General features: G+C 46.8%; 1 protein-coding gene across 3 annotated transcripts; it reads left to right on the top strand.

Moving 5' to 3' along the window:
• The first annotated feature begins 1,089 nt into the window (after window positions 1-1,089).
• GMEB1 (glucocorticoid modulatory element binding protein 1) lies at window positions 1,090-19,010 on the top strand. 3 transcript variants are annotated; one of them, XM_090056679.1, is made up of 10 exons: window positions 1,090-1,243; window positions 4,448-4,606; window positions 5,798-5,910; window positions 6,731-6,855; window positions 8,016-8,119; window positions 8,614-8,771; window positions 10,385-10,513; window positions 11,406-11,543; window positions 12,303-12,425; window positions 13,483-18,959. In XM_090056679.1, the coding sequence occupies exons 2-10, from the start codon at window positions 4,479-4,481 to the stop codon at window positions 14,187-14,189; spliced, it is 1,725 nt and encodes a 574-aa protein (XP_089912805.1). In that variant the 5' UTR covers window positions 1,090-1,243; window positions 4,448-4,478; the 3' UTR covers window positions 14,190-18,959. The 3 variants fall into 3 exon arrangements, 2 of the variants coding, with proteins under 2 accessions (XP_089912805.1, XP_089912806.1); XR_016443431.1 differs by lacking the exon at window positions 1,090-1,243 and having other exon boundaries at window positions 1,655-4,606; window positions 13,483-18,488; window positions 18,941-19,010; XM_090056680.1 differs by lacking the exon at window positions 1,090-1,243 and having other exon boundaries at window positions 1,655-4,606; window positions 5,828-5,910.
• Window positions 19,011-19,290: the final 280 nt, after the last annotated feature.

Raw genomic sequence — 19,290 nt, 5'->3', positions numbered from 1 at the left:
TCATCACACCAACAGGCCTAGCCCTTGGTGCCATCGTGTGCTCACAGGCGGTACAACAACATGGATCTATATTTTCAGGAAAACCCTTGACTGGTTTCTGGGGTGTAGGTTGTAGCCGTGTCGGGCTAAGGACAGGGGCAGACAAAGTTCTTTGGGTAAATCTTGTATCTTTTATTAGACCAACTAAAAAAGTTGGAAACATTCATCCTAGCAAGCTTTCAGGCATAAGCACCCTTTGTCAGGCTGAGGAAGCGTCTGCAGATGGTCTGCTCTCTTCCTGATGGAGGGGCAAAGCAGCCAGAGATCAGTCCATGTACACTGGTTTCTGCCACTTTCTGCAGCTCTGGACCCAAATGTGTTGCATGACCTTTAATACATGTAACCCAGCTGCCAAAATGAAGTCAGAGAGCACAAAAGGAAAGTCTTTTTTTATAAGGGGAGGAAATGGTCTCACTGTCCAAATGGCGAGAGAAGTGGTTAGGCGTGTTAGTCTGCACCAAGGCGGCAGGCAGGGCAGGGCAGCATCGTCCAGACTATTCAGGTCCCTTCCATCCCTACCTTCCTAGGAGCCTGTGAAAGGGATAAGCTTTTGTAGACGCGGACCTACTTCATCAGATGCCAGGAACATCCCCATTGTGCATGCCCCAGGGCTACTGCCATCCATCCCAGAGGCAGTAGAGGCCTTAGGGGAGGGCAAACCGGGTGGCCACCCACACTTTAGAGGGCTTAAAGATTTTGCAATAGGTTTTTTGTTTGTTTTTGTTTTTTTTGGGGGGGTGGTATTAAAAACGTTGTTCTTTCTTCAACTTGTGAATAAGTTTCCTGGACAGGGCAAAGTGAAATTTAAATCGAAAATGGTGTGAGGTAGGAGATCCACGGTGGGAAACGCACGTTTTGCTCCAGTTGAGCACCAATCAGACGCTTTTCTGCTGTGCCCGGGCCTAGCACGTGCCATTCAGCTACGGAGGGAAGCCAAAACCTCGGGGACCCCAGCTGCAGAGCGAAGCAAGGGGGCAGCGCAGCAGGCGGGAGAAGGAGAGCCCCACGGTGGGGTGCAGACACCTGTGCCACCCCAGCCGCCAGATGGCAGCACTGAGCGCCCAGCCCGGGCGGGCAGGAGCCCTCGGTCCGCGGCCCCTTTAAGGCAAGCGGCGGCCGGAAGTGCTGGCGGGAGAGCTGTCGCGGCTGCTGCGCATGCTCACTCTTCCCCTCCCCCAGCCCCGGACTCGGGCGTTCGGAGACGGTAAGAGACGGAGGCTGCCGCGCTACGGGAGCCGGGAGGGGCCAGGCCCGGACGCGGAGCGCGCGGGGGGGTGGTCCGGCCGCAGGGGGAGGGGGCGCCCCAGAGCGCGTCGCCGCGTACGTGCCGCCGCCGGGAGAGCGGACGTCGCGCCGCTGCGGGTGGGGAAGGAGGAGGAGGAGGAGGAGGAGGAGTGGGGGGGGGTTGAGTCGACTGTGTCCGCCCGCTTGCCTAGCGCGAGGGGGAGGGCGGGAGCAGGGGAGGCCACGCCCCTTCCCTCCGGGGAACCCCTCCCATTGGCTGCTGCGTGCCGCGGGGGGGGGGGGTCCTTCAGCGCCCCGCCTCCACTGCCTGCGGGGGGGAGGGGGGGGTGCCGTGAGGGGCCTGGGGCCCTGTTCTTGCTCGCAGATCACCAGCCTGGGCATGGGCCCGGGTGCAGGAGCCTGGCAAAGCAGAGGGGCGCTGGGCTGGGGGATGCCCAGACCACGCAGAAGCCAAGGGTTGCTAATGCCTAGGGAATAAGCATCGGGTAGACGGCAACGAGCCACTGACTCCCTTGGCATGGGGATGAGTTTAGGAGCACCTCCGTCAGGCGCGGGACAGAGGAAGGGTGCGGCCCCTGTTGCGCTGACTGCAGGGAGTCCCAGGGATGCCCTCCCTGTGGGTGTTAGAGGAAGGCGAAAGTGACAGGGGTTTGCACGCAGAGGAGTAAAGGCGCGTGAGGCGTTTTCACTTCTATGCAGCGAGGCGGGAGAACAACTTGTGAGATGGCGGGAGCGGGTTCTGCTGAGTTTCGTCAGCCTGCCCAAAAAGCTTCCGAATGTGGCGATCGTGAGAATATGGACTTGGGCGTGCCATAGGTGAACTGAGCTGTCACGTCCCCCTGGGACTGAATCCGCTTATGTTGCAGTCACATAAATTCAGGGAGAACAAAAATCGCTGTCTTTTGACAATGCTGATTCTCAGGTTTTTCCGGTGCTTAGTGGGGATTGCAGGTGTAGTTCTGCCAGTTGCCAAAGGAAGTGAATTTGGACGTATCAGGAGACCTTACCCAAGACGTGTGCTCAAAAGGACGGCTCTTCCTGGTTGTGCCTGATCCTAGGGCAGCGGGGGCCAATCTGCAGCTCCAGAGCCACCTGCAGCTCTTCAGAAGTTAGTATGCATCTCCTCGAATCTTTGCACAAGCACGTGGTGACCAGCTTCCAGAGCCGTCATGTCATGTCACATTGTGCACTTGTGCAAAGATTTGAGGAGATGCATGTTTGCTTCTGAAGAACCACCTGTGGCTCCGGAGCCACAAGTTGGCCACCCCTGTCCTAGAGACTTTGATAAACCATAAAGTTCCTGGAATTCCCTTGTACAAGGTCTTTCAGGCTTTGTCTCCCCTAGGCACATATAAGACCCACTTAGACAATAAAAAGCTTGAAAGCAAAAGAGGACCAACCTGGTGCTGATCAGTTTGGTTTTTTTAATTTTTTTTTTAGCTTTTATCCGAGGCCAAATTACCCAAAAACTAATTCCAAATCCAAGAGTCCAGAACCATAAGTGGCCCTACTACTTCCTCCACCCACAGCTGGGGCTTCAGATGTTTCCAAAACCTATGGCGGGCATCCTACTTGCAGGCCCAAGCCCAGAGGCTTGGTGTTCGGATGTCCCCAAGTTTTGCTTGCCCTTAGCCATAAGGTCCTTAAAGCTGGGTCTGATCAGATACTGATGCATTTTTGAGCGGGTCTGCGTTGAGCATCTTGATGGTCCCCATCATGGTGGGCCACTAGTTGATGGCCACCTGGAGATCTATAGTCAGGTTATATTGATCCAAAGACACCATATCAATTTGAAATGACTAATCCAGTTTCCTGAAATGGGGGTATATGTTTTTTTCAGTTGTGCATTATGTTTGGGCCTAAACGGATTTGGCTTAGTCTTGGCTTACTCTCTCCTAACAAGAAATGCCGCAGCTGGAGATCTGTCACTGAAAAAGCCCTACCTCCAGCAATCCATTAATGTCAGCATGGGTCTCTCCAGCTGCATCGTTCCTGGGGAGAGTTAATGATGTAGAGGCCTTTGTGGAAGCTGTTCCACGTGTCAGTGCTTGCAAAGGAGAAGACTCAGGTCATGCATGATGAGACTGTAGAAGACCAGGGGGAAAGCCAGCCAGTCTGGGACAAATTTGTGAAAGACTGAATTAAAGCCTGGACCACAATATACAAATAATTTGTTTTCCTCTCTCCATAATTTTTCAAGGCAAGGATAATGAAACAAAATCAGTCCCTTTGCTAATCAAATTATGTTTATATTTTTTTGTGTGAGCCCTGGAGAAAATTCCAGTCAAGCGCAGCCAATACCAAAGGTGTTTTCAGCAAAACGCTTTCCTTTATCAGTTTTTTTCTCTGATGGCAGAAACACAGGCCTATGCTACTACTTACATGCAGCACAAATGGTCTGGGCCAAGTATTTTACTGATAGGAAAAGACAATATCATCAGAATACCTGTTAGGAATCTTGCAACTAGGGGAAAATAAAGTGACCTCATCTTAAAACCCACTCTCTCTGCACTTCTGCATCTGTCGCCAAAACTCAACCTGTGTACACTAACTCTGACCTAGCTGGCATTTTTTTTTGCAATGACTGGTCCAGAAACCAGACACTACAGGCAGTTTAATTTTGTGTTCCATCTGCTGTATGTATGGTTCAGTGTGTTTACTGTATCTTCGTGATTCCAGATTAAACATTCCCAAAACTTGATTGGTAAGATGGAAGGTGTTCTCTGCAGTCTGCTTATTTCTTTCAGCAAAAGCCCAAGATCCCTACTCTTCCTGGTAACTAGTGCTTCCCTTCCTTCACCTTCAGATTGAGACTCTGCCTCTCAGCTTGTGCTAGTCTAGTCAAATTTTAATAGCTTTGGGATGATTGGCAATAAACCCAGAAATTGTTGCTCTTTCATTCTGGCACCCAAGATGGTACAGTGAGTTTGGAGGTTTTAGTTCTTTTTGGTGCTATCTCAGACCTGAGGAAGGACAGTTTTATATCTCTCCCATCCATACAGCTGGTCTAATCAAAAATCTTGCCAAACAAAAAAACCCCAGGAACTAAACTTCTTGCATATTTCCTGGACCATCACAGCCACAACAATACTCCAGAGATGGTGGCATTCTCATTCTTCCTATGAGATCAGGATAAATAGCCCCTTTGCTTGCCTGTTTACAGCTCAATCCAACCCTTCGACTTCATGTGAGAGATGGCAAATGCCGAAGTGAGCGTCCCTGTTGGGGACGTGGTGGTCGTGCCAAGTGAAGGAAATGGAGGGCAGAACCCAGAAGATACCAAAACGCAAGTGATACTGCAGCTTCAGCCCGTGCAGCAAGGGTAAGTGCTCCATGTAACTTTGCATGTTCTAAAAGGGGCATGTACATGTGTGTGCACATACATACAAGAGCAAAAAGGGGTGGGTTTGCAATGTGCAGTTTGGAGTTTGTTTTTTAAACTGTAATTCTCATGAGGACTTACTGTAACTGCACTTCTGGAAGGGTTATACTTTTATTAGTATTGTTCTGAAAGCCACAGAGGAAGGGAGAAATTAGACTGAGTACAATATGAAATCTCTAGCAGTGATTTAAAATAGCATTCCAACATAATAATATAGTGAGTTTAAGATCTAATGTGAGACATTTGATTAGAATCATTTTTTGATGGTATCCTTTATGTAGGTGAGGATGTAGCTACATCTATAATATTATTGCATTGATATCACCACCTATATGGTGGATTCTACCATGTAACATGCAGGGTTGGAATATTAAACTACAATATTCAGAGAGACGAAATATAAGTATGAACTGAACATAGATGCATAATCCACATGACGGGCGGTATTTATCCTGCCCTTTGATCCAGTTTACTTTTACACTCTGCTAATTAATCCATTTCTCTAGGTGTTATTTTTAAAAATTCCCACTCCCATATAGTAATATATCTGTACATCTGCTTGGATGTATCCTATTGTGAAAAAAACCATGGTGCTACAGTTTGACTGCTACAGTCAGTGGCAATGTTCTGTTGTCCATTCACTGGCAACTTATTTCAAGTTATTTGCTTTCTAAGCAAGATCTGTATTACAAAAAATAATTAAAGAAAGCAATCCATTGAGGGTGTTTACATGCATAGAAGGGGAAGTTGGCCAGTTCACACAGAAACAGTAACTCAGCTGGATGACATATGGATAATGACAGATGCTTCCTGTGTTCATGAAGGGCAAGTATGCAGTGATACAGGATGCTACATATGTGTATCTGAGGTTGTAGGGGAAGCTGCATTGTAAATCTAAAGCCAAGAATTTACAGGTTCACTACTGGACTAATATTAAGGGTCTGGAGTAGAGTAGCATCCAGGCTTGTTTCAATGCTGCTTATATTTTATATATGATTCTGGGTGGTGGGAAGAGTTGGGGGGGGAAATTTATGAAAACAAGATTTTGTCCCTAAGGGACAGGCAAGAAAAAATGAACTGAGTTTTTTTAACCCTGTGCTATGAATCTTAATTTCTCCGTGATTTATATAGTTTGTTTATCGATGGACACTTTTACAACAGGATTTATGAAGAGGGCTCTGAGACCAGCGCTGCTGTAGTAGCTGTAGAAACACACACCATCCACAAACTTGAGGAAGGGATTGGTAAGTTGTTTTCTGTGTGGAATCCTTCAGAGTTATAGGAAGTTGGGCTTGCATCTTTATGCCACTGGTGTCCTCACTCTGTCCCTCTGGGGTTGTCAGGGCTGTGTTGTATAGTGTCTTGGAGTGTGCCCATAGGGATAACGGATGCCATAGTTGCCACTTGAATGCATGATTCTGGGGATGAATTACTGGCCACATTGAAGTCAATAGCAAGATTCCCATTGACCTCAGTGGAGCCAGGATTTCACCCTGGGGGGGTCTAGCTTTGTTATACAGATGTCAATATTCACATGCTGTAGGGGAATCTTATTAGTAAGTGAATATTAGTGCTAGTCAGTCTTAAAGACTTGGCACATTTCTTTGTATGAATTGACACTTGTGATGGACGTTGGGTGATTATCAGCAGGAGCTGAGCAGGCTGGCTTTGTGTCCCCCTGCTATGTCAAGGAATTTCATAATATGTGAGGAAGTTCTCCCCTCCCAGTTGCAGGACAGATCTTAATGCTAGTTTTGTGTTTTCTGTATGTATCTAGAGGGAACAGATTATTGAGGTCTGGAACACAGGGTTGTGTTCTACTTTTTGCCCCTTTGTGACTTCTTCATGGACAGTGCTGATTGATTCTACTAGAACTCATCACAGATTCCGCTTTTACATAAGCTTTTGTTTAGAGGGAAGTCACCTGCTGTGAGAGAATGGAGCCTTTGTTGCACATTAAGAGGAACATCCCTCAGCTTGTGCCCTGCATCTCTGCCTTTGGGAGTCAAAGTTCCAAAAAAAAAAAAAAGGGAAGTTTAATTTTCTCCCTGCTTTTGCCTGCAGACCCAAGCACCATTGAAACTAATGAGGAAATTGAGATTGCTTATCCCATCACCTGTGGTGAGAGCAAAGCCATCCTCCTTTGGAAGAAGTTTGTCTGTCCAGGAATTAACGTCAAGTGTGTTAAGGTAACTTGTCTGCTATAATGGGGCATAATTTCTTTGCTGGATCACCCCAGTGCTCTGAGGCTAGGAGTGTGGTAGGCCAACCTTTTCCTTCCAACGAATTTTTCTCACTGCCTCCATTTTGCCTGGGTCAGTGCACTGGATGTTATTTGGAGCTGGCAACATGACAATTTTGGTCAGTTTGCTCACTGGGAGAGGCAGTGTCAATAATAGAAACAGTGGCATCAGGAAGGTTTTCACCCACCCTGTCTGCCTTGTTTCCTGTTGAATGTCCTACCTTTCTTTGTCCCTCTTGTTACCTTGAAGCACTGTTATTGGGAATAGTCCTGAAGATGTGTACGCCCCCTTCTTCCTCCTGGGTACTGAGATCACTTTTACTGGCACACCCTGCTGTCAGGCAAAGAGAGATCCCTCTGGCAGGTCCCTCAATGCTGTTGCTGCTGAGTTTGATCCCAGTACACTCTTCTGTATGTTCTAGGAAGCTCTGCAAGTCAGAAATGCCAGATGCAGAGCTCCTTGATTCCTCTAGCTGATGTGCTCTTTGTGGCTTGATGATTTTCCTCCAGAGCTATAGGAGGGCATATCTTAATTATTCCTGGGAGGTAAAATAGAGGGCACCCTCCAAGGGTAACACGCATGTCACATGGACATGGAAAGCCATCTGATGCAAAGGCCTGGTTTAGGGAGTAAGTGCCACTGATTTCAAAGGCACCAACTTATGGTAGCCTTGAATTTGGTTTGTAGGTGATAAAGCTGTATCCAGAATGTGAAAAAAAGTGTTAAGATTAAGAGGCTCATTTGAATGGTCCACTGGTTGCCAAGCCACAAATAGTCCCTGTGAATGTATTGAATTGTGTTCTGTGGTGGAGTCAAATCATGTACAGAGAAGAGTGATCTCCTGGAAGGAGATCAAAAGGAACACTTCCCTGATCACTCCCAATATAGCATGGTTGGCTAAATCCAATAATGGAAAGGTGGGCTAGGGCATTGCCTTCAGTAGAAATATCTGTTAGAAACAAGATTGTGGATTAAGTTAAGTGAGCAGTGCTCTGTTTGTAGAATGGCCAAATGTCATGCCCAAGAGAGATTGTTCTCTCCTGGTTTCTGATCCTTCCTTCTTTCCCTCTGGCTAGCTAACTTCTCTGTACTTGTCTATCTGTTAGTTCAATGACCAGCTGATCAGCCCTAAGCACTTTGTTCACCTGGCTGGCAAGTCCACCCTGAAGGACTGGAAGAGAGCCATTCGCCTTGGAGGAATCATGTTGAGGTACTGACCATCCCCCAGCTTTCTCACTGCAGCAGTAGAATCCTGGGATGGAATTTCACCTGCCTCTGTATCTTCAGTGTTTTCCATTTACATTTTTTACCAAGACAAAATCATACCATTCCTGTTACTGAACCAATAGGTTGCAGGACATTCAGCACAAAATCATGTTTTGCCACTGTGGCCAGGAATTCACCCTGTGTCCCAGAGGTAGCATGGTGAAGATCCAAATGTGGCTGTGGGAGTGCAGCATGCCATTTGGGTCAGAACAGGGGGGTGGTCCCAGTGCCAAAACTTTACACAATTTGACATTGTGGTCATTGTTTCTTACTTCAGATCTCTTTGGAGGAAGGGGGTGTACTACATGGGGAGAAGAAATGGGTTTCCTCTTCTTCCCTTTTCTCCCCACTGTTACAGCCATGCCTGAACCTGTCAGTATCTTTAGGCGAGATCCAAGCCAACCTCATTATATGGTCCTCTCCCTATTTCCTGTACAGGAAGATGATGGACTGTGGGCAAATCGACTTCTATCAGCATGACAAGGTTTGCACCAACACCTGCCGAAGCACCAAATTTGATCTCTTGATCAGCAGTGCCAGAGCACCAGTGCCAGGGCAACAGACGAGCGTGGTGCAAACTCCCACATCAGCGGATGGTAGGGGACATAACGCCAGCTAGAGGTGTCACATGCTACCCTGCAGCATTTTCTTCCTGCCTCCTTCCATGCCTTGCATGCTGAGTGAGATCATCCAGTGTTCTCCGTTTTCATTCTGTCCCCTCTGTCCTAAAGCAATGCAACACCAGTTCTCTCCTGTAGCAATCCCACACCTGAGACTATTTTCTACGAGCATTGGAGGTGTTACAAAAAGTTTCTGAGTGTTAAATGTTCTTGTGTCTGCCTGGAGTGAAGACGAATGGTATCTGTTAGAGAGGTGCACTGAAAAATGACAGCAGTGCACAATGGTGAACAGAGATGGCTTTGAGAAACCTACTGGTAACCCATCTCTTTTGAATATCAGTTTTGAAGTATGAGTAAAGTGTTGAGAGAGGCCTACTTCTAGGGGTTTTCCAGAGAGGTGTTATATTTGAGGGCCTCTCTACAATGCCACATGAAAGGATTAGCTACTGAGTGGGTCTTTTATCTTGCAATATAAGCAAGCATAACCATTCAGTTATGATCTGACTCCTAGTTCATTCTTTGGCAATATGTTTCCACCTGTAATAGTACCATCTTGATTTGCTTTCCACGCAGTACATGTGGCACCCCTGCACCCTGGCTTTTGGTGCCATTGACAAATATGATGCACTGCACTGGTGATGCCATTAACTGGTTCTCAAATCAGGGGCGACATGTAGGTGGTGCACACAGGTACACGTTCACCCCCTGCAAAAAACGGCACCCTCTGCAGGGAGTCCATGATTGCCCCTGGCCGCTGCTGGTGCCTGCAGGTGGTCACCACCCCGTGGTCGGCACTCGCTGCCACCCCCCTACCACTGACAGTGCCGGCGGCGTCTGCGGGAGCTCCCTGCTCTCTGCTGCCGGGCTTCCATCACCGCTGCCGGGCTCCTGCTGGTGCCAGCACAGCCGTTTCTCACCAGTCGCTGGGGGCACGTGCCATTCATGACTCAAAGTAAAAATAACATCTGAGGGCTCCTTCAGAGTCAGATGGTTAATGTTATCTGGAAGGTCAAAGATTCAAATCCTGTGGCTGGAGACTTTACATGATGAATAGCGTTTTTAACAGGAAATGCTAAGGGAATTTAGCATGAGTTGCTGCATAAGCCATTTTCTTTGCAGAGATCAGTAAGGAAGCCCATCAGCACTGCTGCTGTTTTGGTTACTTTCCTGTCTATCTCAAGTGAGGGCTGGTATGTGAGATGTGATGCCAGGCTAGATAGGCCATGGTCTGATTTGATGCAGAGAAACTATTTTACAACTGTGGTGAGCAGAGAAATCTCTAGGCTACTTGCCAGTTTTCTCCTTAGGTGTGTCTTATTTTCTCTGTTCCCCTGTGTTTCTCATCAGAAAACATCTCTGGTTTATTCTTTGGTGAGTGACTTTCCATCTAAGAACCCTAGTGACTTTCCTTCTGAAATCATGTTTGTGAATAAACAACTTCTGCTGTTAACAAGTTTGATATATAGGCACCAGATACAAATAGTCTGAATTAGGAGAGTGAAAAACACTAGGAGACTACACATGAAGCTAAGGATTTGCAAGTGAAAGACTTGGTGCTGCTGAGACAGCTGACATTTCTTTTCCTGCAGGGAGCATCACCCAGATTGCACTTTCTGAGGAGAGCATGGAGGAGGGGATTGAGTGGAACTCTGCCCTGACAGCTGCTGTCACCATGGCCACTGAGGAGAGCATGAAGAAAGACAACGATGAGATTTCGGGTAAGGTCACCTTGTCTGTCTCTCTGCCACTTGTTTCCATTCCCCCTCCCACTCTTGGAGACTAAAGTCCCAAGGCCAGGTATGCTACAGGCAATGGTAGTGCAAATTTCCCCCTCACCCTGCCATGTACGCCTGTAATGCCTGCCAGAATAGATCTCCCCAGCCACTCTGAGTTGGCAGGGTGAGTTCATTCTTTCAAGCCCATTCTGCTATTGGTCTCTGCTGAAATGACTGACCCGGTTGGCTAGTGTTGGATATGATATGGTGATATTTTTTTCTCTTTAATGGGGCAGACATCTGTCTCCCAGAAACAAGACTGAGACCAACTCATTTCCCCCAGTGCAGCCTGAATTAAGAGAGTGTAAAGTGCTGGAGGGACAACATCAGACAAGCACCATTTTCAGTCCCTGTTGGCCTCAGCTGGATTCAAGCTAGGGATCTAGAGGCAGGACATTTTGCCACTTGTTACCAGTCCTCTGAACCATCCAGTTTTTCCCTGCACTCTTGTTATAGGTGCTTCATTGGCCCTCCTGATACCAGTCCAGAAGCTTAGATAGAGTTCCCTCATGCCAGCAAGTGAAGACTATAAGCTCTGTGTCTTGTGCAGAGAAGCAGAGGTAGTGAAGTGCTGCTTTTAAAGTCGTAAGCTGTATGAAAGTCCTCATTAGTGATGTTGACCTCCCAGTTCCATTTTTTTATTTTTATTTTTTTATTTATTTTTTTGCATGTCATATCCACCCTGATGGCCAGATTAGAAGCCGGCTCCCCAAGTTACTGCTGCATGACAGCTCGCTGCTCTTGGAATGGTTTTAATGTAGCCTTGCGGGAAAATACCAAATGCTTGTACGTGTCGAATTCTTCCCCCTCCTGTCTCTTCCTCTTCCTGTGCCAGAGGACACGCTGATGTTCTGGAAAGGCATAGCTGATGTGGGGCTGATGGAGGAGGTGGTCTGCAACATCCAGAAGGAGATTGAAGAAGTGCTGAAAGGAGTTCAGCAGCGGCTTGGCCAGTCTTCCTTCCCGATCACAGGTGAGTTGAAGGCTGGTAGCCTCCCTGCTAACATAGTACTCTGGACCTTTGAGAGAGCATAGTGTAGTTATCTGTGGGAGGTAGACCAAAGGGAGTTCCCCAGGTGTGAAACACTGGTGCTGCCTGGGTGGCAGAGCACTGTTGAACACATGGGGCTGGTTCAGGATTGCTTGAAATGTGGATGTGATCAGAAAAATGACTGAGTACAAATGGCCTTTTTTACTCATCCTTGAGTCAGATTCTATTTTATTTTACAACAACAATTGATTTCTGTCTGTGAGATGAGCATTCCAGGAAGCACTAAATGATTGGAAACAGTGGTTGATTTTAAAAAAACAAAAACAAAAAACAAAGCAAAACATGCTACCACCTTCTCTGTAGCAACTAATGACAGTGCCAGCATTGCGGGCAGAGAGCTGATGGATTTGCGTAAGCAAACCATGCTTACTTTATAGGAATTCTGAGCTGTTGCCACAATGCATCTCTTTCTTATCTATTATGTAATGAATGGGATTGTTCCATCATTGGGAACTGATGGGGGTCAGTGTTATGGGGAGAAGGCAGTGGGAAGTCTTTTGCCACCCAGGACTTCTGGAATTGCACTCCTGGAAGAAGTAAGCCCTTTCTATAGAAAGCCCCAGAAAATGTGAAGTCCAATAAGTAAATCTCAAAAAGGATCTCTCACCTTCTGAACTCCTTGATTGGACTCTCAGGCCATGTAAGGAATTGGATAGTAATCCATGTGAGGTTTCTTTGCAGATGCTGCAGTCCTAAATAATGTGGCTCACACTTTTGGCTTGATGGACACTGTCAAGAAAGTTTTGGACAACAGGAAAAGCCAGACGGATCAGGGAGAAGAGCAGTTTCTTTATACTCTAGCAGGTACAACCAGTATGTGGGAATTGCTTATTAGTGAAACCCCTTGCTGCTTTCTACAGCTGACATGACTTGTCCTTCTTGTGACATTTGAACACATGCAAAGCAATGTGTTGTTCCTTTTTATTTAAAACCTTAAGTTATCCTTATCCTACAAACAGCTGGTGCTTTCATGCAGCGCTGTAAATTGATGTTACAAACGTTGTATCATGAAACTTCTGTATTTGACTCCCCTTTTATCCTGAAGATAAATTATGAGTCTCTCAGAATCCCTAGCTCAGCGATGAGCAGTTGGTCAGAGGAAGTAGGGTGTGCATGTCCACCGTGGACATCAGCATATTAGCTGTGCTGGACCTTTGGTCTAATCCTGCACAACTGATACTAGGCTGGTGTTTTCTATTCATTGAGGAAATTTAATCCAGGGTTGTTTAAGATGCTTCCTTCTCTGTTTTTCTTAATTTTACCTCAGCTGAGAATCCATGGGTGATACATTTTGTATTGAGCCACTGAGGTCTGAGGGAGACTTTGGCATTTCCATCCCCTGTGGCAGCATACAGATGCTGTCTGTTCTGAGCTGGCATCCAGCAAAGGCTAGGAGCTGGCACTCACTGTCTCTGGAGAGGTTGTCTGCTCTTCAGCTGGAATAGACTTGGGCTGCAATGGCATCCATTTCCCACACAGTGGAATTGGGGGATGTGAGCAGATAAGCAAAGGTTGATGTTTCCGGAAAGGAAAGGAAGGCCCAGGCTCTTGGTTTGGATCTTTCTTTGCCTTGTGGCTTTTGCAGACGTTTGCATCGGCTCAAAGCAGGTGCCGAGGGGACGTGAGGCATTAGCAAACCTGGGTAAATGTTTGCATAAGCTGAGGGCAGTGATCAGTTGTGCCTTGTGCTTCAAGGGAGATTTTTGTCCCTACTGGTTTGCAGTAGGGTTGGGGGGAGCCCCACTGTAAAATTTAAAAAAGTACATGCCTGCAGCTATTCCTGGTGGCCTCAAGTATCTCTCAGCGATCTCGGTGATCCCAGCTTTATCTGAATATGCTTTGTAACTGGGTTTATTTGCAGACCTGGAACGTCAGCTGGAGGAGCAGAAGAAGCTTGCCAAGGATCAGAAGGCAAAGTCTCAGACTATCCAGAATGTGGTGCTGATGCCTGTCAGTGCTCCAAAGCCCCCTAAAAGACCCCGCCTGCAGCGCCCTGCTTCAGCCACGGTCTTGAGTCCTTCTACCCCCATCCAGCAGCCTCAGTTTACGGTCATATCACCTATTGCCATTGCACCCATGGGACAACAGTTCTCAGTAGGCAACATCCCAGTGGCAACCATCAGCCAGGGCTCCAGCCCGATGACTGTTCACACCTTGCCATCTGGCTCGCAGCTTTTCCGGTATACCACTGTGGTGTCATCCTCCAAGACTAACTCATCTGACACTGTGACCCTTCATCCATCTTCCAGCCTGGCACTGCTGAGCTCAGCTGCTATGCAGGACAGCAGTGCCATAGCTAACATGGCTGCAGTGGTGAACCCGGTAGAACTGGTGGCCATGGAGTCTGGCCTGACCTCTGCCATCCAAGCTGTTGAGGGTACCTCAGAAGATGGACAGACCATCATAGAGATAGATCCAGCACCAGATCCTGAAGCAGAGACTGAGGAGTCAGAAGCCAAAGCTGTGATTCTGGAAACAGAGCTGAGGACTGAGGAGAAAGTGGTGGCAGAGGTTGAGGACCATCAGCACCAGGTCCACAATGTAGAGATTGTGGTCTTGGAGGACTAGCCAGGAAAGCAAATCTCATGGTTAAGGGGAGGATTGCTTTCTTTGTTGTTGTCGAACTAATTTTTACAGCCACCCTGTCAGTTCCCATGGGTTTTGTTCTTTCTTTCCTTTTTTTTAAACAATTATTTAAAAAAAAAAAAAAAAGCTGGAGAAACATGTATACCCAAGGAAAAGGCTCCTTTTCTGCAGAGCCATGGACAAAACCTACTGCTTGCAGGGAGGAGGAAGAATTTCTTTGCCTAAACTCCCCACAGACCCCAGGAAGGGGAGCAAAGGCTTCCTCTTCCTGAGAATGCACAATGGGACAGTCTGCATGCTTGGGTTTAGGGGGTTGGGGGGGAGGGGGTTCTTTTCTTGTCCAGACCTGATCATTGCTAGGACAATTTTAATGTGGGAAGACTGTTCCCAGAGTAACTGGAGCATTGATCTGCCTGGGAAGGGGGTGCTTCTTGCTTTGGGGGAAACCAGTACCTCATCTTCATTTTTTCCCCAGGGAAGGGAATTCTGTCTAACTCTTCATTATCAACTATGCTGGTAATTTGCTTTGGTGGAGAAAGCAACAACCCTTGTTCTCGTGTTCCTAGTCTTCTTCCTACCCCACAGGAGGTGGGGTTTGGGGGTTTTTTTTGTTTGTTTGTTTTGGTTTGTTCTCCCTTCCAGATCTGCCAGGTGCAAAAACCCTTGAGCTGCTCTTATCCGTTTTGGGTTATTTAACCCAAATCCTGACTCTTCCTTTTCCCCTCCCTCACCCCTTAGGTTTTTTTTATTGCAGATGCTTTTGTAAGACACTGAGATTGCTTAAGCCTTGTGCATAAAAGAAAAAAATTAACTTGAGTAAGAAAAAAGAAAGAAAGAAAAGAAAATGCAGCCTTCCCTTTAGCCTAATGCTGACCTCCTGGATGTATAAAGTGTGTGTTGTGCTGTTGCTTCCTGGGAGAGCTGGACTCTGGGCCCAGGAGCACCTTCTGTTTACGCTGCACACTGGGAACTGTACCATGCTAGTTGCTATGTTTGGTGTTTTTTTTTTTTAACTCCCTTTAATTTGCAGGATTAGGACTGGCTTGCTACTTTAGCTGTGTGACTGCCTCTCCCCCCCATTTCTTTCACAGATTTCTTTTGTTCGGCTGTGAGGTGAAGGAGGAAAGCTCAGTTCAGCTGTTGAATTGCAGAGAATTGGGAGGGGTAGGGGAATATCTGCTTGTTTGGAAATATTAAACAAGATGACAACAAATTAAATAGACCCAGGGGTGGGGACAGTGGAGGAAGATGTGTTTTGGTTATTTTTTTTCATTAAAAAGAAAAAAACTACATGCAAGTGGATTGCTTCTTAACACAAAGGACAACAGTGGATTTCTTACGAGTATTTTAATAGCACCATGGGCCAGATCAGGGACCTGTTTTACAAGATGCTATACTTGTGCAGAGTAGATGTTTCCTGTAAGAGCTCATGCTCTGTGCAGAGAAAACATAGGAGGTAGGAAATGCTGTTTTATCCCCATCTTATTGACTGGAGATCTAAGACAGATACTCATTGCATCCCATCACATCTGTGCAAACTGAATGTCACTCTGCCATTCTGAGTCAGTACCATGTTATACCCATGTTCCATATATGTAAGTATCAGGGTGCAGAGGGAAATTTAAGCCCTTTACGTTGCCTCTGCTCACAGATAGTTTTTGATGAAGCTGACAGCTGAACTTAGATCTTTGTCTCCATCCTGACCTTTAACTCCCGTACAGTTCTTTCTTTCAAGTGTTGCCTTTATCCCCTTCTCTAGAGCCTTGTCTCTCCAGGAGTCTTAATTGGATTTCCTCCTCTACCTTTTGCAAGATACAAACAGCAGAATCTTGAGCATGGAGCAGACATAGGTCCTTTATTGGAAACGATACCTAGAATTCTCTGCCTTCAGGAGCAGACAGCTGGACTGGGTTTTCTGCTTACTGAAGATTCCTTCCAGGCCTTTTCAAAACTGTAGTTTGTTTGTTTATTAACCTGTTGTGCACTGGATCCTACATTAGTAATGTTCACAGCCACTCCAGGACTAGAGGAGGAATTTTGGACCAGATGCCATGCATGGTATTGGAAGGTGACCAACAAGGTTGAACCAATTTGTGCTATGCTGTGTTTCATTCCTGCAGTCCCACAGAAGACAACCAGCATCTACTGTTGACCAGGAGAAGAACCAGGTTCCTGGCAAGCTTTGCTTCCGTCAGTATAGTTTAAAGTCTCCTCAGAATGCACTGAAAGAGGAGTTGTCATGTGTTTGGTTTCTCTAACCAGCCAGGTCTTTAGAGGTGGGGTTTGGATCAAGATGATAGGAACAGTGTCTTCTGGTGAAAGCAGGCCCTTTAAAAGCTACAGCTCTGACATCCCTTACACACTTGTGACTTTAACTTAACTATAGTGATTTTCTAGGTTCTTGGGCTTTTATTTCCTTCTCTGGGGAATTAACTGCCTTTCTAGTATACTGCTATATAAGGCAAGACTACAGAGACAAGCCCCATTAACTTTCTTTGGTTGTTCAAAATACTGTGGAGACCTGAGGCCTATTCTTGCTCCCACTGAAGTTGATGGCAATATTTTACAGTGAAAGTTGGATCAGGTTTATTAGAGCAGAGTGAGCTCGACTATAAGGGAAAGGCTCAGAACCACTGTGGGGCACTCTTTGGAATGGAAAATCAGCATGGCATTAGGGTTTACCACATGTCCACAGCTTTTATTCATTCATGTTTACAGCTTATCATTAACATAGAAAAAAAGAAACTGGACTGAGCACCGGCAGGCAAAGGGTTGACGGGCAAGTAATGCCTGCTGGCAAAATCCAGAAAGAATAAAAAGGATATAGGTGTTGAAAACTGAAACTGAACATGATCAGCCTGACCATGGTAGGGAATTAATACAGCAGCCATGGTCAGAAATCTGTTGTTAGGGACATGCAGCATGCTACTATATCCATGTTTACCTTTGCACAATGTTGAAAATGCTGCATGTTGGTGAATTCAGCATGTGGCCTCTTCTTTTTGGTTGTTTTTGTTTTGGAAATACAACACACCCTTTCCCATTCCTTTCCAAAAGTGTCAGGAAAGACAAATAACTGGCCAGACTGGAAAGCAGCTGTGCTTAAATCTGCTCCTTTCAAAGCTATTGCAAAAGTGTAGAGTCTCTATTGGACATATAGGACGAGTAGGCAGTAACTAGCAATGCCAAAACCTTGATGGGGGATGAGACAGGGAACAGATCAATTAAAGAGGGGAGCATGTTAAGGTGATGAGTGGCTTGCAGTGGTAGGTGAGGGAACACATTTCTAAGGGAGAGACCCCATTTCTGAGTGATGGTTATTGTTGCCATTGAGAAGAGCTGGCTTTCTGTGGGTGGTTATTGTAATCAGAAAAGATTTAGTCCTCTGGAAGGACATTCCTTTAGGCCTTTATAAGGTGTCTGTCCTGCTAAGGAGCAAGATATGAGCCTAGCCCTGTTACATTAAAGGCTGCCTTCTCAGTCTGCCTCTGACACATTGAGGCATTGCTGGCTAGAAAGGATGGAGCAGAGATGGAACCAGACCTTTAAAGGCTAGGGCCTGGGGGTGTGGGACCCACCTGGCTCACTGTCATGGGCATGGAAGCCTCCTTTTTGTCTTATTTCTCAGGTTAGTTTACTCCTGCTTCTCCAGTGAGAAGCTCCCCTCTCTGCACAGCACCAAGAGAGCATATGGCTTGTCCATAGAGCGTCAGTCCCTTGGGGGTGGTTCCAGTGCCTCAAAGTCTGTCAATTGGTTCCAAAAGAGTGGAGAAGAGCTAGTGCTCCTGGCTCCAAACATCAAGTACTGAGCTGTCAGAAAAGGGGCAAGCCATCCTGACCTGACTAAAAGTTGGAATGCAAGAGGGAATATATTAAGAGCATGAGTCGGAGTAGGGCCAAGGACAACAGACAACACCCTCGAGGAAAAGACTTTGACAGCCTCGTTTCCAGAAGGTTATTTCCCCATGGACTCGGGGGTAGTGCATCTTTTAAAAAGAATTCTCTTTTCAGGAATTTATCCTGAACACCCCAAAACATTCTTCACTGAACCAATTTTTGATACATCTGCTGATCTTCATCATCTTGTCACGCCGCCTTCACTTTTCTCTAGGGACCGAAGGAATTCTACTGCAGATTAACTGAGCCTTTGCTCGTTAGAACACGTGCAACCTGGCATGGTCATCGCTAATCCATTTGGGCAGGAATCTGCTAGTGTTTGTCCTGGCATGCAGACCACTGGTGCATTTTTCTCTTCTCACATCAGCATCATTTCAGGCTCAGGTGCATATCTTGTGTTCTTGTTCTGGTCTACTCTGGTGATGGACCTGCAGATTCATCTTACTGCAAAGTTCTCAATTGTGATTTCACACTTTCTTGGTGGTGGTGAGTCTCTGGTTCTCTCCCTTTTGCACTTTTCTGTCAGCAGGTCACTCCATCTTCTGTTATCTTTCCCAATCACCTGTGTAACATCCTCTTTGCTCTTGGGCTCTGGTTCTCAGCTGTCTGCATTACCTCTTTCTTTGATCTGTGGAGACTGGCTTGCTTTCTCCTCTGTCTCAACCTGCTTTGCAGGAAACTTCATCAATTCTGCGTTTTCTCGGCTAGCATATTTTTTTGTCTTGTCCTTGTGACCACGTTCAACCTGTATTTAGTGGGTTGCTTTCTGGGTCCTATTGTTCTCAAGCTGTAGACAAATCACAGTTTGTAGACCATCCCCTCTTCTCCTCCTTCAGGTCCTCATCCAGACTCCCACCACTGCCTCCAGCTGCATGGCTAGTCCTCGTTATCATCTCTCCCGCTCGCTCTAAAAGGTAACATTTCATATTGATGGCAGCTTCCATAACTAATCCTCTCCGGCGTGCGTCCTCCTGCCTTTGTGTCCAGTTGCTGTTGTCTCTTCAGGTCACTTCGCTGGCAGCCTTGGGCATCTTTTGGTCCTTCTAGGCCTTAGAGAAGAAGTGTCCCCGACTCTCCCCTCTGTACGTGCCCACCCAGCACCCGCACTCCCCTGCTGGCAGGGGCAGCCCGTGCGGGGGGGGGGGGGGGGGGGGGGTGACGATGCCGCAGGGGCTGGGGAGAGCCG

The sequence above is a fragment of the Crocodylus siamensis genome, chromosome 7 (genome assembly GCF_052110815.1).
Source record: "Crocodylus siamensis isolate JL-2025a chromosome 7, ASM5211081v1, whole genome shotgun sequence".
Taxonomy (NCBI): domain Eukaryota; kingdom Metazoa; phylum Chordata; order Crocodylia; family Crocodylidae; genus Crocodylus; species Crocodylus siamensis.
Note: the sequence above shows the minus strand (reverse complement) of the source record. Positions and strands in the feature narration are given on the sequence as shown.

Coding starts and splice junctions, on each gene's coding strand:
- GMEB1 (XM_090056679.1), top strand. CDS start 4,479: ATGGCAAATGCCGAAGTGAGCGTCCCTGTTGGGGACGTGGTGGTCGTG. Junction 6,856..8,015: donor TTAACGTCAAGTGTGTTAAG/GTAACTTGTCTG, acceptor TCTATCTGTTAG/TTCAATGACCAGCTGATCAG. Junction 8,772..10,384: donor AACTCCCACATCAGCGGATG/GTAGGGGACATA, acceptor CTTTTCCTGCAG/GGAGCATCACCCAGATTGCA.